Source organism: Staurois parvus, unplaced genomic scaffold, assembly GCF_062004578.1.
Source record: "Staurois parvus isolate SC_StPar_1 unplaced genomic scaffold, SC_StPar_1.0 ptg001051l, whole genome shotgun sequence".
Classification (NCBI taxonomy): Eukaryota; Metazoa; Chordata; class Amphibia; order Anura; family Ranidae; genus Staurois; species Staurois parvus.
Genome location: NW_028318847.1, coordinates 4,676,426 through 4,696,518, shown reverse-complemented (window position 1 = coordinate 4,696,518; position 20,093 = coordinate 4,676,426). Strand labels below are relative to the sequence as shown.

The window sequence follows — 20,093 nt, the reverse complement described above, 5'->3', positions numbered from 1 at the left end:
GATCAAGAATACTCTCCAGGAGGTAGGTGTATGTGTGTCAAAGTCAACAATCAAGAGAAGACTTCACCAGAATGAATACAGAGGGTTCACCACAAGATGTAAACCATTGGTGAGCCTCAAAAACAGGAAGGCCAGATTAGAGTTTGCCAAACGACATCTAAAAAAGCCTTCACAGTTCTGGAACAACATCCTATGGACAGATGAGACCAAGATCAACTTGTACCAGAGTGATGGGAAGAGAAGAGTATGGAGAAGGAAAGGAACTGCTCATGATCCTAAGCATACCACCTCATCAGTGAAGCATGGTGGTGGTAGTGTCATGGCGTGGGCATGTATGGCTGCCAATGGAACTGGTTCTCTTGTATTTATTGACGATGTGACTGCTGACAAAAGCAGCAGGATGAATTCTGAAGTGTTTCGGGCAATATTAGCTGCTCATATTCAGCCAAATAATCAGAACTCATTGGACGCCGCTTCACAGTGCAGATGGACAATGACCCAAAGCATACTGCAAAAGCAACCAAAGAGTTTTTTTAAGAAAAAGAAGTGGAATGTTATGCAATGGCCAAGTCAATCACCTGACCTGAATCCGATTGAACATGCATTTCACTTGCTGAAGACAAAACTGAAGGGAAAATGCCCCAAGAACAAGCAGGAACTGAAGACAGTTGCAGTAGAGGCCTGACAGAGCATCACCAGGGATGAAACCCAGCGTCTGGTGATGTCTATGCGTTCCAGACTTCAGGCTGTAATTGACTGCAAAGGATTTGCAACCAAGTATTAAAAAGTGAAAGTTTGATTTATGATTATTATTTTGTCCCATTACTTTTGGTCCCTTAATAAGTGGGAGGCACATATGCAAACTGTTGTAATTCCTACACCGTTCACCTGATTTGGATGTAAATACCCTCAAATTAAAGCTGACAGTCTGCAGTTAAAGTACATCTTGTTTGTTTCATTTCAAATCCATTGTGGTAGTGTATAGAGCAAAAAATGTTAGAATTGTGTCGATGTCCCAATATTTATGGACCTGACTGTAACTCTTTTCAGTTTGTTGTTGAATAAGGAGGTCAGTATGTCCATATCTGCTCCCCCAACAAAGATTTTGGAAGATCTTAAGGTGCAGAGACCACTCCCCTGGTTCTAGCTGTTGGTGGCTGAGCCAGCCCAAATAGAAGTAATTTTTTTTTCATTCAACTAGTGGCTTGAACAAAGAAAAAAAACGGACTTGATTCCCCCATCTACACACTTAATGTGGATGAGTAGACATGTGCAGAAGAAAAATTCTTTTTTTTTTTCGGATCAATTCGTTAAGTTATTCATTTAGTTTTGATAAGTTATTAATTTAGTTTTGATGCATTCGAAACTAAATTTTTTTTTCCGCTTAGTTCCCTTTATTCATTTTTGACCGGATTCATATTTTTTCAATGGATTTAAAGTATTTGAATTAAATTTGAATAAAAAATATCTTATCCAAATTCATTGTGAAGAATAGCTGGTTTTATTTTATTTGAATTTCTGAAGACGACTACATACTAATTTTATTCTATTCCAATCTATTCTATTTTTCCTATTCTATTCTTTTATTTTCTATTCTATTTTACTCTATTGTTTTTGAAATACAAATTACGGAAGACAGCAATATTCTATTCAAAATTCAGATATATTCTATTTCATTCTATTCTAATCTATTCTATTTCATTATATTCCTTTCTTTTCTATTCTTTTATTTTCTATTATATTCTGTTTTATTCTTTTCTATTCTATTTTTTATTCTCTATTCTGTTTTATTCTATACTGTTCTACTCTATTATATTTTATTCTGTTCTATTCTTTTCAAAATTCAGATTTTGGCTATGTTCTCTTTTATTCGAAGTTCAAAGCTTGTAAGACAGCTATATTCTATTTTATTCTATTTTAATCTATTCTATTTTTTCTATTCCTTTATTTTCTACTCTATTCTATTCAGTTTTATTCTATTCTTTTTGAAATTTGAATATCAGAAGATGGCTTGCTATATTTTAATATACACAGTCTTTGAAAGAAATCAGCAATAGTCAGCAGTATGTTTAGATTTTGAATTTGATTTCATTTTCAAATTTGTTTCAAATTTTGTTTCATTGTTTTGGATTCATTTAAATTTGCTACTTTTGTATTTCGGAAATTGGGATACATTTCGAATCTCCCAATAATGTAAATTTCATCTGAATTTTGATTTGGAACAAAACAAACTGCACATGCCTATGAATGAGGGAATCCTCCTGCGGAGCGATTGTATTCTGACAGTGGGGAGACTTCCCTGCCATCAAAATACACTGATCAGTTTTGTTGGCTATAGTTGGCAACACTGATTGAACAGACTGATTGGTGGATTGACTTCTGTACAACCTCCCGGCCCATAATCAGTTTGAAATTCATCTGGTCCCTGCTGAACCAGCTGAATTTCAAGCCATGTATGGTTGGCTTTAAAATCTTTGGCTGCCAACTGTCCACTCCAAGGATGTGGACAGCAGAGAGAACTAGTAATTTAATTACCACCCAGTTAAGGATCAAGTTTGTTTCCTATAGAACAGCTCAAATTCTGGTGCCACTTTATGATTTATGTAGGTAACTGCTGTGGCATTGTCTGAATGCACTGACTGAGTGACCTGGTAAAAGGGAGGTCCAGCGTTGTAGAATTCATTTAATAGCTCTCAGTTCCAGATTGTTGATTGGCATTGTTGACTCCTCTGAGGACCAGGTCCCATGGACAGTTTAGGAGTTGTAAACTCCCCTTCAGCCTGTATGACTAACATCTACTGTCAACACCTTCCAGGGCACAGAAAGGAATTACTTCCTAGGTTTCAGGGCAGATATGGAGATCCACTGAACCAGTGAGAGCATTGTTTCACTGGATAGACACATATGATGATCCAGAGAGTCGATGTGTCTGTTCTATGACGTGAGGATGTTGATTTGAAGTGACCTGGATTGAAACTGCGCAAAAGGAACAGTCTAAAATTTAGGCTACCATTAGGCCCAGAACCCTCATGCAGAAGCAAACGGATGGGTGCTTTTTGGATCTGAGGGTCCGTATGCCCAGGGCATGAGAAGGAATGACTTTCCTTACGCTAGGGCAGAATTAGACATTCACCATACCACAGAGAGCTTTCTCTGGCTGGACAGATTCACAGGATAATCCAGAGGGTGCATTTGTTCCAGAACATGAGGAACACTCATGATGCAAAAGAAAGCCCAAATGGTAGCATTACAAATTGTAAGTGTTTGTCTTCCATAGCAAAATGTTGAAAGTGAAGTGTTGATGTGGAAGGAAGAACGGGATGTGTTGATAAGCATCTTGTATGTGTATTGAGGCTAGACATTTCCCTTGTCTGACAGAAGCAAACAACAGATCTTTTTGATTCCATCTGGAATTTTGGTACACAAAAAATCTGTTTAGAGATGTTAAGTCCTACAGTCAGGTCCATAAATATTGGGACATCAACACAATTCTAACATTTTTGGCTCTATACACCACCACAATGGATTTGAAATGAAACGAACAAGATGTGCTTTAACTGCAGACTGTCAGCTTTAATTTGAGGGTATTTACATCCAAATCAGGTGAACGGTGTAGGAATTACAACAGTTTGCATATGTGCCTCTCACTTGTTAAGGGACCAAAAGTAATGGGACAATTGGCTTCTCAGCTGTTCCATGGTCAGGTGTGTGTTATTCCCTCATTATCCCAATTACAATGAGCAGATAAAAGGTCCAGAGTTCATTTCAAGTGTGCTATTTGCATTTGGAATCTGTTGCTGTCTACTCTCGAGATCCAAAGAGCTGTCACGATCAGTGAAGCAAGCCATCATTAGGCTGAAAAAACAAAACAAACCCATCAGAGAGATAGAAAAAACATTAGGCGTGGCTAAAACAACTGTTTGGAACATTCTTAAAAAGAAGGAACGTACCAGTGAGCTCAGCAACACCAAAAGACCCAGAAGACCACGGAAAACAACTGTGGTGGATGACCGAAGAATTTTTTCCCTGGTGAAGAAAACACCCTTCACAACAGTTGGCCAGATCAAGAACACTCTCCAGGAGGTAGGTGTATGTGTGTCAAAGTCAACAATCAAGAGAAGACTTCACCAGAGTGAATACAGAGGGTTCACCACAAGATGTAAACCATTGGTGAGCCTCAAAAACAGGAAGGCCAGATTAGAGTTTGCCAAATGACATCTAAAAAAGCCTTCACAGTTCTGGAACAACATCCTATGGACAGATGAGGCCAAGATCAACTTGTACCAGAGTGATGGGAAGAGAAGAGTATGGAGAAGGAAAGGAACTGCTCTTGATCCTAAGCATACCACCTCATCAGTGAAGCATGGTGGTGGTAGTGTCATGGCGTGGGCATGTATGGCTGCCAATGGAACTGGTTCTCTTGTATTTATTGATGATGTGACTGCTGACAAAAGCAGCAGGATGAATTCTGAAGTGTTTCGGGCAATATTATCTGCTCATATTCAGCCAAATGCTTCAGAACTCATTGGATGCCGCTTCACAGTGCAGATGGACAATGACCCAAAGCATACTGCAAAAGCAACCAAAGAGTTTTTTTAAGGGAAAGAAGTGGAATTTTATGCAATGGCCAAGTCAATCACCTGACCTGAATCCGATTGAGCATGTATTTCACTTGCTGAAGACAAAACTGAAGGGAAAATGCCCCAAGAACAAGCAGGAACTGAAGACGGTTGCAGTAGAGGCCTGGCAGAGCATCACACGGGGTGAAACCCAGCGTCTGGTGATGTCTATGCATTCCAGACTTCAGGCTGTAATTGACTGCAAAGGATTTGCAACCAAGTATTAAAAAGTGAAAGTTTGATTTATGATTTTTATTCTGTCCCATTACTTTTTGCCCCTTAACAAGTGGGAGGCACATATGCAAACTGTTGTAATTCCTACACCGTTCACCTGATTTGGATGTAAATACCTTCAAATTAAAGCTGACAGTCTGCAGTTAAAGCACATCTTGTTTGTTTAATTTTAAATCCATTGTGGTGGTGTATAGAGCCAAAAATTTTAGAATTGTGTCGATGTCCCAATATTTATGGATCTGACTGTATATGGGTCAGATGCCCTCATTTAGTTTGGGGACTATGAATACGTTTGATCGAAAGGCCCTGAACCTTTCCTCTGAAGGAACTGGTGCAACCACCCCTTGTGAGTGAATTCGATGAAGACGGACAGTAAATGTGCTGTTTTTTTAACAGATACGCACAGACTGGAGGGTAGGAAGTGAGGAAGGGGCAGAGAGAGAAATTCTATTTTATTACTCCTCTAAAAAGACAGATTTGTATACAGAGATCTGAGATGTCTCAGATCTAGAATAGACAAAGGAATGAGGGGACCCCTTCATTGTGAAGAGCGCTTCTGGGCAGGCTTGGTGGGGTCTTAGGGGTCCAAGGCTTGAAAAGAAAGGAAGTGCTAAGCCTCGGTATAAGGGATGAAACCTGGGGAGAGCGAAAAATCCCCTTTCTCTTAGTGGAGGTGGTAGCCATAGGAGGTTTAGTTATTTATGTAGGGTAGAAGCACCTTTCCTCCATTAACTTTCTTGATGAATTTACAAAGGGATTCCCCCAACAGGCTCTTAATGTCATAAGACATGTGTAAAAGGCGCCTCTTACAAGCAGCTTCAGCAATTCAAGCCTTTAACCACAAAATCTTGCATATATCCATGTAGACATGAGACATTCTAGAAGCTTAGCGAACACTCTCTAGAGAATTAACACAAACCAATAAGACCAAGAGTATCAGATAGTTGTTTCCACTCTTTGCCAAGCAAAAGTGCTCTGTGCCTTTAAAATTAACCTCCTTTTCTCAAGTGTGTCCACAGCAAACTTTAACTCCGTACCACCAGTGATCATGCATCTGCTTCCACTTCCAAGAACCCACCAGATGGGATTGACACCTTTTATTTTTCAAATAGGTCAAAACGTTTTTTGGTTTTTTTTTTACATGAACAGGATACCTTCCTTCTGCTCTTCCCCTCTCAGGATCACCACAATCTACACCGCATTCTCCATATATGGACCATAGAGAAGATGCAAAAAATACTCTGAGTAAAACCCTTTTATTTTTATTTGAAAAACAATCCACTTCAAAACATAACACAATCACTGCGCTCACATTTTCAAGTTCTCTGGCAGCACTATGTTCCCATTATACAGTACTATACTGGCTCTGTTGCGTCTCACAGTACTTCTAACTTCCGGTGGAAGTGATGTTAGCACCTGCTAGCTCTGCCCTTATGTGCTTTGTTCCCTAAGGATACCAGAAGGTGAAACGTGTAGGAAAGGAGCTAAGAGGCACTTTATAGAGGTGGGGATTTTATACATAGTACATTAAATATTTTATGATTTATTTATGGTGCAATAAGAACTTGATAGGGAGCGCTGCATATTAAGATTTCTATAAGGCGACACAAGAAGTGTCGCTGCAGCTGCTCTGCAAATCAAGATGGTGCAGGTATACATATTAAAAAGCTTTGGAAACTAAAGGTCCTAAGAATGCCAAAATTTTCTAAAGGGAGCTAGTGTCAAAGGAGGGGTTCAACATTTTGGTACCTATCCAAATTACAGAGACCCTGTCTTATCTTATCTACCTTGTTGGGCCCATTAGGGGTCCAGGCTTTGCCTGTCACAGTAGGCATACCTCTGAACGGGTCTTCAGGGTTCAGGAACCACTTTGCAAAGTGTATGTTAGTGAATGAGGTGAAGCAGTTTTAACTTTAAATATCCAATTCAAAGGGTGCACAGCTCCACCCTTTGCACTAACTGCTGGCAGATATAAAAGACACAAATGAACACAGCTCTGTATTAAAAAACAAATCATCACATTCATTTTTCAAATGTAACTAACGTATGTACTTTGATTACACTTTAGATCAGTCTCTTGTAAACCCCTTTATAGCAGCACTCAGACTGGAAAAGAAAGGGAGGGAAAGTACTAGAATTCAATCATGTGTGCTGCATGCAGATTTACTGACTATGTACCAATTGACAGAAGAATAGAGCTGAGTGAACAGAGAGATGACATTGTCAGTCTTCTGCTGCTTTTTTCACTGTCCAATGAAAACGCAGGGGTGCCATTTACAAGATGGTATTATCCTCCTGTCTTTTACAAAGCAGCTGTGTAGATTCAAGAGCTGAATATAAAGAAATGCAAATCATTTGTCAGATAAAACACCTACCTTATTTGTATTTTAGATGTTTGCCTGGAATTTGGCTTTAAGTAAATTATATACTTTACCCAGTATCTCCTGACTCAGGTTCTTAGTACCAATGACAGGTATTCACTGCAAAGTTTCAAGAAGTTGTACAATTGTATAAATCAGCAACAATTAGGGAAAAAAACCCTTAATATTTCACTTGTGATTTAGTAAAGAGAACTGGAAAACATGCCTTATTATTGGTCATTGAGGAACAGTTTGATAAACACTGTTATTATTCACGCAACACGTGTACATGTAATGTTACTTTACCTGGTAGGAGTGTTATATCTTTCCAGGATAGCTGCTGCCTTCTCTCCACTCACACCACTAATCTGCATTAGCTGCCGAGCAAACACCTCTTTCACTGTCTGAGCCTGTAGTGGAAAAACAGTGTCACGCAGGAGATGGATACAATGTGTTCTATAGAAGCAAAAACATAGGAAAATGTTTCATATCTTGGTATGGCCGCATGTAAATCTATATTTTCTTCCATTACTCAATATTAAGCAAACGAGTACTTGGCCACAAAGCAAGCATTTATGTACATAAAAAAAAACCTGTCATTCTGAGTTAACATCCAAACTGACTAATAACATGATATTAAAGTGGTTGCAAAGGCTTAAGGTTTTTTTTACCTTCATGTATTCTATGCATAAAGGTAAAAAAACCTTGTGTGCAGCAGCCCTCCCAAATACTTACCTGAGTCCCATCGCGATCCAGTGATGTGCATGAAAGCCTAAGCTCTCTGGAGACCCTCCTTCCTCAGTGGCTGAGACAGCAACGGCAGACATTGGCTCCTGCTGCTGTCAATCACAGCCAGTGAGCCAATAAGGAAGGGGAGGGGCTGAGCCGCAACTCTGTGTGAACAGACATGCAGAGCAGCAGTTTGGGAGCGAGCCTCCTTGCTCCAATAGCAAGCTGCTTGCTCCTGCTGATTGACTCAGATTCCATAGCCAAACGTATAGCCCTTTTTTTAAACATTGTATTGCCAGGTTTTGCAAGATATGCCCTAGGTGCCATATCCCTGGAAAACGAACAGAAACCAAACTTTTTATAATTGAAACACATTGGGCTCCAGATTAGATCTTCCATCAAAATTTGACATATTATGGTGATATAAATATACGACACATGTGACCAAGAGTAATAGTCATACTATGTTAGACACTGTGAGTAGCATTGAGGATCTAAACATTGTGAGCCACTGTATTTTATCCCTTTTATGGATATCTGTAATACAATTTTAAGATATTTTTTTGTATTCATTGGGGCTTTTAAAGTCCCATTTACATAGAAAGTTTGGCTTTATGGAATCCACCCACTGTCTGCTGTCAATTACAGGAGCAGTGGATCTGACAGAAAACTAGTGTCTATGAATCCCCATCAGGCTCCACCCACCCAGCTACAAAACGTTGCTGCACGGTCTGTGTGAGAGGTGCAGTGGCAGGGAGAGAGCTCAGCTGCACTGAGGACTGAATGTGTGTAAGGACATTTTGCTGTCAGTGTGTCTCCACACAACAAATGCCGGTGTTTGTCCCAAATTCATATACTGGTTTCCAGTGGGTAAAATGAATTTAAAGCAAGTACTGACATTTGTAAAAGAGAGTCAACACTGAATTCTTGAAAGTGTCATACATACTCTTTATGAATTCCCCAAAGTTTGATGTGCAGATATTTACAGTTTCTAGAAACAAATGGACATAAGGAAGGAATTAAACCTGAGAAGTACATAAGTAGACACAACACATTTAAATATTAAATACAGGCTTATTAAAATGTGAGGGATTACCTTATTTTTCATGGCCCCTTCATTAAACTCCTTAAACTCCATCAGAATGCAGCTCTGGGCATCATGTTGCAAGACACGATGACATTTACTGGCTTCCTCTTTAGTGCAGCTCAGCAGGGTTTTGTTCTGTAAATATCTACAATCAGAAAACTAGGGCTAGGCAGAACACAAAACAGTATGTCTATGAATTGTAAATCAAAAGAACACAAAAATACCATATAAGGCTAGCTCTTGGCCTGCATTGCAGTGAGAGTCTATGAATCAAATTCCTGAATGGACCACATCTTACCTTAAACATGTTCTGTAGATAGCGGGTCATTATAGTCAAGTAGGCTGCAGACTCCCGAACATCTTTGGTACGCTTGATAAAGAACCCATCAACCACCTAAGAATGATAACACATAACAGCTAAGCAGCATTTGTTTATTTGTGGTAACAGCACATCACAGTCCATCATACAGATATTCTTCCTAAAGAATGGTTGCCATTTCTGAGCTAGAAAACTAGCAATGAGTTTGGCAATAGTAGAGGAGGTAGGAGCCCATACACTTACTTACAAGTGATAACTTCTACTGAAGGTGGAAAGGACACGGAATTCAAACCAGGTCATGCCTGCAAGCATGTTTTAAAGCCTTTGGCTGCCATGTAAGTTCCATATGTCAATGGCTGCCTAGTAAATAGTACAGCCATGATATATGGAACATGTCTTTAGCAGTCAGAGGGTATAGATACATTGAAGAAAAAGATTGGTGTTTAGTTCCCAACCAAGGTAATGTAGTGACCATGTTTGCCAGTACATGCACACACACACTGCATATCCTGCATACTTGTCACCTAGGTTTCTCACCAAGACATGGTGTGGGGCTCCAATGGTTTTGTCTCCTATGCAGTAAACAAATTTTGTTGTTTATTTAGATCTTAAATTGTTCCAGTCAGGGTGCTGGATGCTAGGAGCTTTGTAGAACTTTGGGTGGCAAAAAGCCTCCAGTTCTAACTCCATTTCTTACCTCTCAGCCAGACCTCACTAATTAATCCCAATTGTATGCAGGCCTTTTTATATTTGAAATGACTGAAGGTAGGGGCTCCTACTCTCTCTGATGTGAGGGCCTGCTGCTGGGTGGAAAGGCCTACATGGGCCTGCAATCTTAGAATTCCAGGGAGTATCCCAAGTTCAAATCCTGGCCAGGCTCAGGGTTACCATGGCGCAGCATGTGTTTGTGGTTGCAAATACAGGTGTTCTACACAATTCTGATTGTGGAGCAAGTGGTCTGCCTTGCTGATTAAGATACAACAGTGCATTACTGTAGGCCCACAGGCCCCAAAACTGTGGACGAGGTTGAGGCCCTCCAAGTTGATCACCCTGGAACTAGGATCACCCCGACCTTGCATGAGAATGCCCCCTTTTTCCCAAAAGGGTAAATCGGGCTCCTTAGGAGGGAAGGGGGGGGGTTAACACATATTGGAGACAGATATGAACCAGCTGCCTAGCACAAAAGCAGTCTCTCCTTTGAGAGAAACAGGGCGCATTATAGTATCTCACAGAAGTGAGTACACCCCTCACATTTTTGTCAATATTTTATTATAACTTTTCATGTGACAACACTGAAGAAATGACACTTTGCTACAATGTGATGTAGTGAGTGTACAGCTTGTATAATAGTGTAAATTTGCTGTCCCCTCAAAATAACTTAAGACACAGCCATTAATGTCTAAACCACCGGCAACAAAAGCAAGTACATCCCTAAGTGAAAAATATCCAAATTGGGCTCAATTAGCCATTTTCCCTCCCTAGTGTCATGTGACTCGTTAGTGTTACAAGCTCTCAGGTGTGAATGGGGAGCAGGTGTGTTACAATTGGTGCATCAAATTGGTCTGCATGGCTGCCGTCCCAGAAGAAAGCCTCTTCTAAAGATAATGCACAAGAAAGCCCGAAAACAGTGTGCTGAAGACAAGCAGACTAAGGACATGGATTACTGGAACCATATCCTGTGGTCTGATGAGACCAAGATACACTTATTTGGTTCAGATGGTGTCAAGCATGTGTGGCGGCAACTAGGTGAGGAGTACAAAGACAAGTGTGTCTTGCCTACAGTCAAGCATGGTGGTGGGAGTGTCATGGTCTGGGGCTGCATGAGTGCTGCCGGCACTGGGGAGCTACAGTTTATTGAGGGAACCATGAATGCCAACCTCCAAGACAACCACTGCCTTGCTAAAGAAGCTGAGGGTAAAGGTGATGGACTGGCCAAGCATGTCTCCAGACCTAAATCCTATTGAGCATCTGTGGGGCATCCTCAAATGGAAGGTGGAGGTGCGCAAGGTCTCTAACATCCACCAGCTCCGTGATGTCGACATGGAGGAGTGGAAGAGGACCCCAGTGGCAACCTGTGAAGCTCTGGTGAACTCCATGCCCAAGAGGGTTAAGGCAGTGCTGGAAAATAATGGTGGCCACACAAAATATTGACACTTTGGGCCCAATTTGGACATTTTCACTTAAGCGTGTACTCACTTTTGTTGTCAACGGTTTAGACATTAATGGCTGTGTGTTGAGTTATTTTGAGGGGACAGCAAATTTACACTGTTATACAAGCTGTACACTCACTACTTTACATTGTAGCAAAGTGTAATTTCTTCTAGAGGCTTTGTAGAGCTTTGGGTGGGATAAAGCATCCTGTCCTGGGTTGTGGTTTTACCTGTTAGCCAATACCTAACCAATTAGTCCACAGGTATATCTGAGCTGACTGATTCCAGGAGATTCTCTATCTCCCTCTCTCTGTTGTGAAAGCCTGCTGCTGAGTGGAAAGGCTGACCGATGACAGAACATGAAAATGAAAATCCATAAGGCCTCTTGCACACTGGGCTGTCCAGTGCTTTAGGCTACTTTCACACTGATCTGTTTTTCTTCTGCTTTTGTGACCATGTATTCCTATGGAACTCTTCACACTGATGTGGGTATGGTACGATTTTTAAAATCCTGCTTGCTGCATTTGTGGTGCAGGTTTGGTGTGGTAAAAAAAAAAAAACACCAAAACACACCTCCCCATTGAAATCAATGGAAAGCTTTGAAGAAGAGGCAAGTCATCAAACACGTTAGCCTGTTGGAGGTCCAGTGTTCCTATGTGGATAGCCATACCATGCGGACTAGACAGTGCTGTTCTTTATGATGAGCTTATATACATTTGTCCTTTGTGGGTCTATCACTTATTTTTATCAATAAATGTTATATAAAAGGTAATGCACTAGGCCGATGCGCCCTCTGTTTGTTTTCTTTGTGGACAGCCCTGTATGCAAGAGGCCTTAGGAGGCACACTGTTAGTCACAAACAGACTTGAGTTTAACTAGTAGTTCAGGTGAGAAGATGGTTTGTTTTATGCTATGAACATGCTATAGAAATGCCTGCATTAATGCAGTTTGTTTACTGCATTGCTGAATAAAAGCATAGGTCAAATCTGCTTGGACTGATCAACAACTTGATGTCCCTGTCGGTGGGTTTACTGCTGCCACCAACACAGTTGAGAATGTCCACCTTACAATGATCTAGAGAGTGTGTATATATATATATATATATATATATATAAATAAATAACACACACACACTAAAAGCTTCATTTACTTATGTATTCAAGTGCAAAAATGACACATTTCGCATTAAAGCAATACAGCAATCAGTTCGAGTTAACGTTCTTTTTCAAGTCAAATAAGCATTTTGATTATTTAAATGGAAGCAGTAAGTAAGAAACCTGCTTGATTTTGAATTCCGTTTTTCATTTCTGAAATCACAAATGTTACTCACTCTTAAGTGACACACACACACACACTAAACTGCATCTGGGCCCATGTCAATTAATGAGGATTTTTCCAGCACAGAAAATAAGAAAGCTTATTAGTTTACTCAACCTCTGCTTCTTTTTCTATTCCTCAGTTTCAGGAAATCATTATTTTTTTGCTGAATCATTATACACAACTCTGCAGTGCAAGAAAACTCAAAATGACTATAGAAAACTGTACCCTGTGACTTGTAAAGACATTACCTGCGTGTTCACTATGGCTTGCTGCAGGGTCGCTTCTGGAATACTTAGGTGTTGTGCTGACCCATAATCTTCAACTAAATATATCGGATGAAGCAGATCACAATTCTTAAGACGAAACTAAAGAAACAGGAATATTACTATCATGAAACATTCACAATCAGTGTTTTGTTTAAAAGTACCTGTCAAAAAAATAAAAGCTGCTAGCAGGTATGAAGATCAGGCACTTAGGAGGTACTTCCACATACCTGCAGCAGCTTTCTTTTCCCCTCTTGCCTGAATGCGGTTCAGTTTAGCATGGACAAAGCTCTCACTTAGAAAATATGGAAAAGTCTAGGTGGGCAAATGCCTGTAAAAAATACTGTATACATCGCTGCATGCATTTACACTGGGTACACCACATAATTGTGTTAGAAGCAAAAGGTATCTTCTAACTAGATTTACTATGGTGTTTAAAAACCCCATATTTACATCAGTTACTTTGATGGCTTTCGCCTCTGAGATAAAAAGCTGAAAAAAAAAGTAAGATAAAAGAAGCATTTCTAAATATATGTTTCAAGTGCTTCAAGAAACAAATCAAAGTTGTCCAGATTAAATTATGAACTAGTTATCCAAAATGTGGTTGATGGTAAAGATATACTTTAGGTAATCACCTCTTACAATAGAAGACATCTCTGGTGGTGTTGCTAAATGTTATAAGTTTTGTTTTATAGCTTCCTTCTGTTGAATTAAGCCGGCCACAGACTGCTATGTATGGACAGGCTGAATTTACCTATGTTGATCAATCAATCAACTTGTGTACAACCAGTCTGCCGGATTTGACATGCGATTATCGCTAGCGACTATTATAGCCGCTAGCAATAATCACCATGTTCTCCCGGCTGTTATAGCTGCTAGCAGTAATCACTGTGATCTTCTCGCTATTATAGCCATTAGCAATAATCACTGTGTTCTCCCATTGGATGCGGATTCTCCCACTGGGAGAACACAATAGCCCAGCGGGAAGGATTCCCCTGTCAACACTGTCTGTGTTGGTGGGGGAATTTGCGCAAAATTCCTGTCCTGCAACCCGTGGTTGCAGGAAAGAAATCTGAACAGTCTATGGCCTGCCTTACTTGATCTATAGGCAAGTCTTTATTGCTAGATTTGGAATCAGCATTTAGATGTGACTTGGAAGCTGTGATCTGCCCCCCAACTTCAGTAGAAACTGTTTCTGCCTTCTTTTTCACCTATAGTTCATATAACATAATGGTGTTGACCAGATTATGCATCAGTAAAAGGGCCAACAGTGCTATAATACCCATGGCCAAGTTGGTAGTTCTGTTGGGTGGATAACATAGGAACATGGCAAGCAGCACAAATGGTTGAACACACAGGAAACCAATTAGTAAAACTAGCAACTAAAACCAAGTATAGAAAGTCGTCAGATATCTAGGATATATAGCAAGGACTGAGGCGGCTGCAGCTCAGGGTAGGTGTAAAGCCCACAGGAGGCAAGGAGCAACTATCATATTGCTCAACCTTTTATAGGCAGGGCATATACCTGAGAAGGAAGACTGAACAATTTAACCAGATAAAAGGGTGTTCTTTTCCAATTTGCCTGAAGAACTGCTTTAACTCGCAGAATTCATGAGGTGGGGAAAAAAACTGTCTAATGAAACAAGAAGTCAGCTACCAAGTACATTTATCAGGTTCAAAATAGACTACAAACAAAACATGACACAAGCATACTGCTTTTTCTAGAAAGTACAGGCCTCAAAAAAACTACTGAATCTACCACAATGGTCTCTGATGTGAGAATACAGGTAAAGGTGCAGTGACATATTTTGAAACCCATGAGTAAACTATTACTGACTTTTTGCTCTCGAAAGCGGCCATCTATAATACTTCCACAAAGATCATCCATTCTTTTCCTTTCGATAACATAATCTAGCACCAGCTCCCGAGGCTGTGGAATTCGCAATTGTCCTGAAAAACATTTTAAGCATAAATCATTATGCATGACAGCAGACTTTTGTCACATTAAATTAAAGTGATTCTTAAAAGTCATCCACTATTAGTATGGCAGCTGATGATCTCCTACCCACCCTTCCAGAAACTAAAGTGTGGTTAAATGTAATGGCTGGTAATTCTCCTTCACCAGGACTGTGGGATCTCCTGGATCATTATCTAGCCAGAGTGATATTTTACCTCTATGTAAAGGTCTGTTCACGCCATTGCGTTTTATGTGCACTACAACACAGGACATTGCATTATAAACGTGCATGAAAACTAGTTATTTTGATATATAAAGCTCTTCACATCAGTGCTTTATGACAGAGGGAAATGCGTTGAACATTTTTAAAAAATCTTGATTGCTGCATTTTTTTGTGCATTTTGGTAAAATCATGTTACATCATAATCAATGGTAATGTATGGGTAATGCACTGAAAAAGCACTAAAATGCAAAAGCATTATGAACAGGCCCTAACAATTAAAGTGGAATTCTATGCTATATTGAACTAATCTTACAATTGCTTTCTCCCCCCTTATAATACCTATACTGAATAAACTATGTAAAAAAAAAAAAAAAAAAAATTTCAGGCCACTCCAGTCACGTCATTGAGCCGTATGATATGTGGCAGGGCACTCAGTGAGCAGTATATAGTGTCAGGCATTCAGGGAGCAGTATATAAGGTCAGGGCAGTCAATGAGCAGTATGTAGTGGCAGGTTAATGCTGTATGTAGTGGCAGTGCAGTCAGTGAGCAGTATGCAATGACACAGTGGTCAATGAGCAGCATGTATTGGAGGTGCAGGCAGTAAACAGTATGTAGTGTTGAAATAGTTAGTGAGCAATATGGTTTGTCAGGCTAGGGCAGAGCCTAACTTTATAGAAAACTTCAGTTTTAAATTTCCCTCAGCATCAGTTCACTGACCTGGTACAGGATGGACTTTCTCCTGTGCTATCCACAGAAAGTCTCCAATGTGGAGCTTGCGTACATCAAAATTCACTCCATTTCTCTTCAGTTCTGAAACCAATTCCTGCTTTTTGTGTGCAGAACCCCTGACAAAATAGGAAAATGATTATGCAATAACTTACTGTACCGAACATACTATTTTGATGAAAGTCTGAGCTACGAGCGGAGCAAGACATTGCTTTGATGCTAAAGGAGTTCACTCAATTTTAAAAACAAGATGGACACTTCAACTTCATAGAAACTGACAGGGAAGGACACAAGACAGCTTCATAGCATAGCAAAGCTTTGTTAGATTAAGCACAGATACCATGTCAGAGCAGAGTGTGTCCTGTATGGCTGGGTGTAACACACAGCCTAGAGCACTGCCACTGTACAGAAGGGGAAAATGAGGACTGCACCACGGGAGATACTTCCACACAGAAGATTACTGCTGCTGCTTCTACTTGCTCGTCTTGGTATGCAAAAAAGTCTGGGAATACATTCTCAGAGAGAAAATCTCTGAAATGCATTCAAAAATTCTTTGCAAATTGAGATGAGTAGGAAGAAGCAGGAGCAGTATCCTTCAGTATGGAACTGTCTCCCGTGGCCTGGTCCTCTTTTCCCGCTCTGTGGCACTGCTCTAACATCCAGTGATAGCAACATAGGCTATGAACTATGTGATACACCCAGCCATCCAGGACACACTCTGCTATGATGCAGTGAGGAACAGAAGTATTTGAACACCCTGCGATTTTGCAAGTTCTCCCTCTTAGAAATCATGGCGGGGTCTGAAATTCACATTGTAGGTGCATTCCCACTCAGAGACAGAATTAAAAAAAAAAATCAGGAAATCACATTGTATGATTTTTAAAGAATTTATTTATCTTGCACTGCTGAACATAAGTATTTGAACACCTAAGAAACAACAAGAATTCTGGCTCTCAAAGACCTGTTACTGTGCCTTTAAAAAGTCCACCTCTACTCCACTCATTTATCTAACTTAGTAGCACCTGTCTGAGCTCTTTAAAGACACATGTCCACCCCACAGTCAGTCAGACGCCAACTACTACCATGAGCAAGACCAAAGAGCTGTCAAAAGACACCCGAGACAAAATTGTGGACCTCCGCAAGGCTGGAAAGGGTTACGGGGCAATTGCCAAGCAGCTTGCTGAAAATAGATCAACTGTTGGAGCAATTGTTAGAAAATGGAAGAGGCTAAAGACGACTGTCAGTCTCCCTCGGACTGGGGCTCCATGCAAGATCTCACCTCGTGGGGTATCACTGATGATAAGAAAGGTGAGGAATCAGCCCAGAACTACAAGGGAGGAGCTGGTCAATGACATGAAGAGAGCTGGGACCACAGTTTCAAAGGTCACTGTCGGTAGAACACTACGCCGTCATGATTTCAAATCATGCATTGCACAGAAGGTTCCCCTGCTCAAGTCATCACATGTCCAGGCCCTTCTGGATCATCCAGATGGTCATTGGCAAACTTCAGAGGAGGCATGGGAGAAAGTCATGTGGTCAGATGAGACCAAAGTAGAACTTTTTGGTCTAAACTTCACTCGTCGTGTTTGGAGGAAAAAGGATGAGTTGCATCCCAAGAACACCATCCCTACTGTGAAGCATGGGGGTGGTAACATCATGCTTTGGGGGTGCTTTTCTGCGAAGGGGACAGGACGACTGCACTGTATTAAGGAGAGGATGAATGGGGCCATTTATTGTGAGATTGTGAGCAACGACCTCCTTCCCTCAGTCAGAGCATTGAAGATGGGTCGTGGCTGGGTCTTCCAACATGACAACAACCCGAAGCACACAGCCAGGATAACCAAGGAGTGGCTCCGTAAGAAGCATATCAAGGTTCTGGAGTGGCCTAGCCAGTCTGCAGACCTAAATCCAATAGAACATCTTTGGAGGGAGCTGAAACTGTTGCTCAGCAACAGCCCCGAAACCTGACAGATCTAGAGGAGATCTGTGTGGAGGAGTGGGCCAAAATCCCTGTTGCAGTGTGGGCAAACCTGGTCAAGAACTACAGAAAACGTTTGACCTCTGTAATTGCAAACAAAGGCTTCTGTACCAAATATTAACACTGATTTTCTCAGGTGTTCAAATACAGTCAGGTCCATAAATATTGGGACATTGACACAATTCTAACATTTTTGGCTCTATACACCACCACAATGGCTTTGAAATGAAATGAACAAGATTTTTTGAGGGTATTTACATCCAAATCAGGTGAACGGTGTAGGAATTACAACAGTTTGCATATGTGCCTCCCACTTGTTAAGGGACCAAAAGTAATGGGACAGAATAATAATCATAAATCAAACTTTCACTTTTTAATACTTGGTTGCAAATCCTTTGCAGTCAATTACAGCCTAAAGTCTGGAACGCATAGACATCACCAGACGCTGGGTTTCATCCCTGTTGATGCTCTGCCAGGCCTCTACTGCAACTGTCTTCAGTTCCTGCTTGTTCTTGGGGCATTTTCCCTTTAGTTTTGTCTTCAGCAAGTGAAATGCATGCTCCATCGGATTCAGGTCAGGTGATTGACTTGGCCATTGCATAACATTCCACTTCTTTCCCTTAAAAAACTCTTTGGTTGCTTTTGCAGTATGCTTTGGGTCATTGTCCATCTGCACTGTGAAGTGGCGTCCAATGAGTTCTGAAGCATTTGGCTGAATATGAGCAGATAATATTGCCCAAAACACTTCAGAATTCATCCTGCTGCTTTTGTCAGCAGTCACATCATCAATAAATACAAGAGAACCAGTTCCATTGGCAGCCATACATGCCCACGCCATGACACTACCACCACCATGCTTCACTGATGAGGTGGTATGCTTAGGTTCATGAGCAGTTCCTTTCCTTCTCCATACTCTTCTCTTCCCATCACTCTGGTACAAGTTGATCTTGGTCTCATCTGTCCATAGGATGTTGTTCCAGAACTGTGAAGGCTTTTTTAGATGTCGTTTGGCAAACTCTAATCTGGCCTTCCTGTTTTTGAGGCTCACCAATGGTTTACATCTTGTGGTGAACCCTCTGTATTCACTCTGGTGAAGTCTTCTCTTGATTGTTGACTTTGACACACATACACCTACCTCCTGGAGAGTGTTCTTGATCTGGCCAACTGTTGTGAAGGGTGTTTTCTTCACCAGGGAAAGAATTCTTCGGTCATCCACCACAGTTGTTTTCCGTGGTCTTCTGGGTCTTTTGGTGTTGCTGAGCTCACCGGTGCGTTCCTTCTTTTTAAGAATGTTCCAAACAGTTGTTTTAGCCACGCCTAATGTTTTTGATATCTCTCTGATGGGTTTGTTTTGTTTTTTCAGCCTAATGATGGCTTGCTTCACTGATAGTGACAGCTCTTTGGATCTCATCTTGAGAGTTGACAGCAACAGATTCCAAATGCAAATAGCACACTTGAAATGAACTCTGGACCTTTTATCTGCTCATTGTAATTGGGATAATGAGGGAATAAACCACAACTGGCCATGGAACAGCTGAGAAGCCAATTGTCCCATTACTTTTGGTCCCTTAACAAGTGGGAGGCACATATGCAAACTGTTGTAATTCCTACACCGTTCACCTGATTTGGATGTAAATACCCTCAAATTAAAGCTGACAGTCTGCAGTTAAAGCACATCTTGTTCGTTTCATTTCAAATCCATTGTGGTGGTGTATAGAGCCAAAAATGTTAGAATTGTGTCGACGTCCCAATATTTATGGACCTGACTGTACGTATGTTCAGCAGTGCAAGACAAATAAATTCTTTAAAAATCATACAATGTGATTTCCTGAATTTTTTTTTTAATTCTGTCTCTCAGAGTGGGAATGCACCTACAATGTGAATTTCAGACCCCTCCATGATTTCTAAGTGGGAGAACTTGCAAAATCGCAGGGTGTTCAAATACTTCTGTTCCTCACTGTATGCTGGTTACTCCTCATATGCTTGTAATTGTAATTTGTTTTTGTGTGTGCCCTAATCTCATAAAGCTCTGCTACATTGTGAGGCTGTCTTGTGCCCTTCTCTGTCTGTTTTCTGCAGATTTTGGTTTCCCAATTCGGTTCTAAGTGGCAGCACAGCCATTAGCTA

The 20,093-nt window shown here is 40.7% G+C and overlaps 1 protein-coding gene across 6 annotated transcripts in view; it reads right to left on the bottom strand.

Annotated features, from left to right (window-relative positions):
• The window catches only part of MUS81 (MUS81 structure-specific endonuclease subunit), a 307,431-nt gene that overhangs the window by 73,511 nt on the left and 213,827 nt on the right, over positions 1-20,093 (bottom strand). For 3 of the 6 annotated variants that reach the window (XM_089658089.1, XM_089658090.1, XM_089658091.1), the window contains 6 exons: positions 15,980-16,107; positions 14,919-15,031; positions 13,067-13,183; positions 9,328-9,423; positions 9,039-9,164; positions 7,520-7,623 (listed from right to left, as the gene is read on the bottom strand). In XM_089658089.1, coding sequence (XP_089514215.1) covers positions 7,520-7,623; positions 9,039-9,164; positions 9,328-9,423; positions 13,067-13,183; positions 14,919-15,031; positions 15,980-16,107 — 684 coding nt within the window. Of the gene's footprint in view, positions 1-7,519; positions 7,624-8,407; positions 8,934-9,038; positions 9,175-9,327; positions 9,424-13,066; positions 13,184-14,918; positions 15,032-15,979; positions 16,108-20,093 lie in introns of those variants that run through there. The other 3 variants (XR_016307484.1, XR_016307485.1, XM_089658092.1) reach the window with 3 other exon arrangements.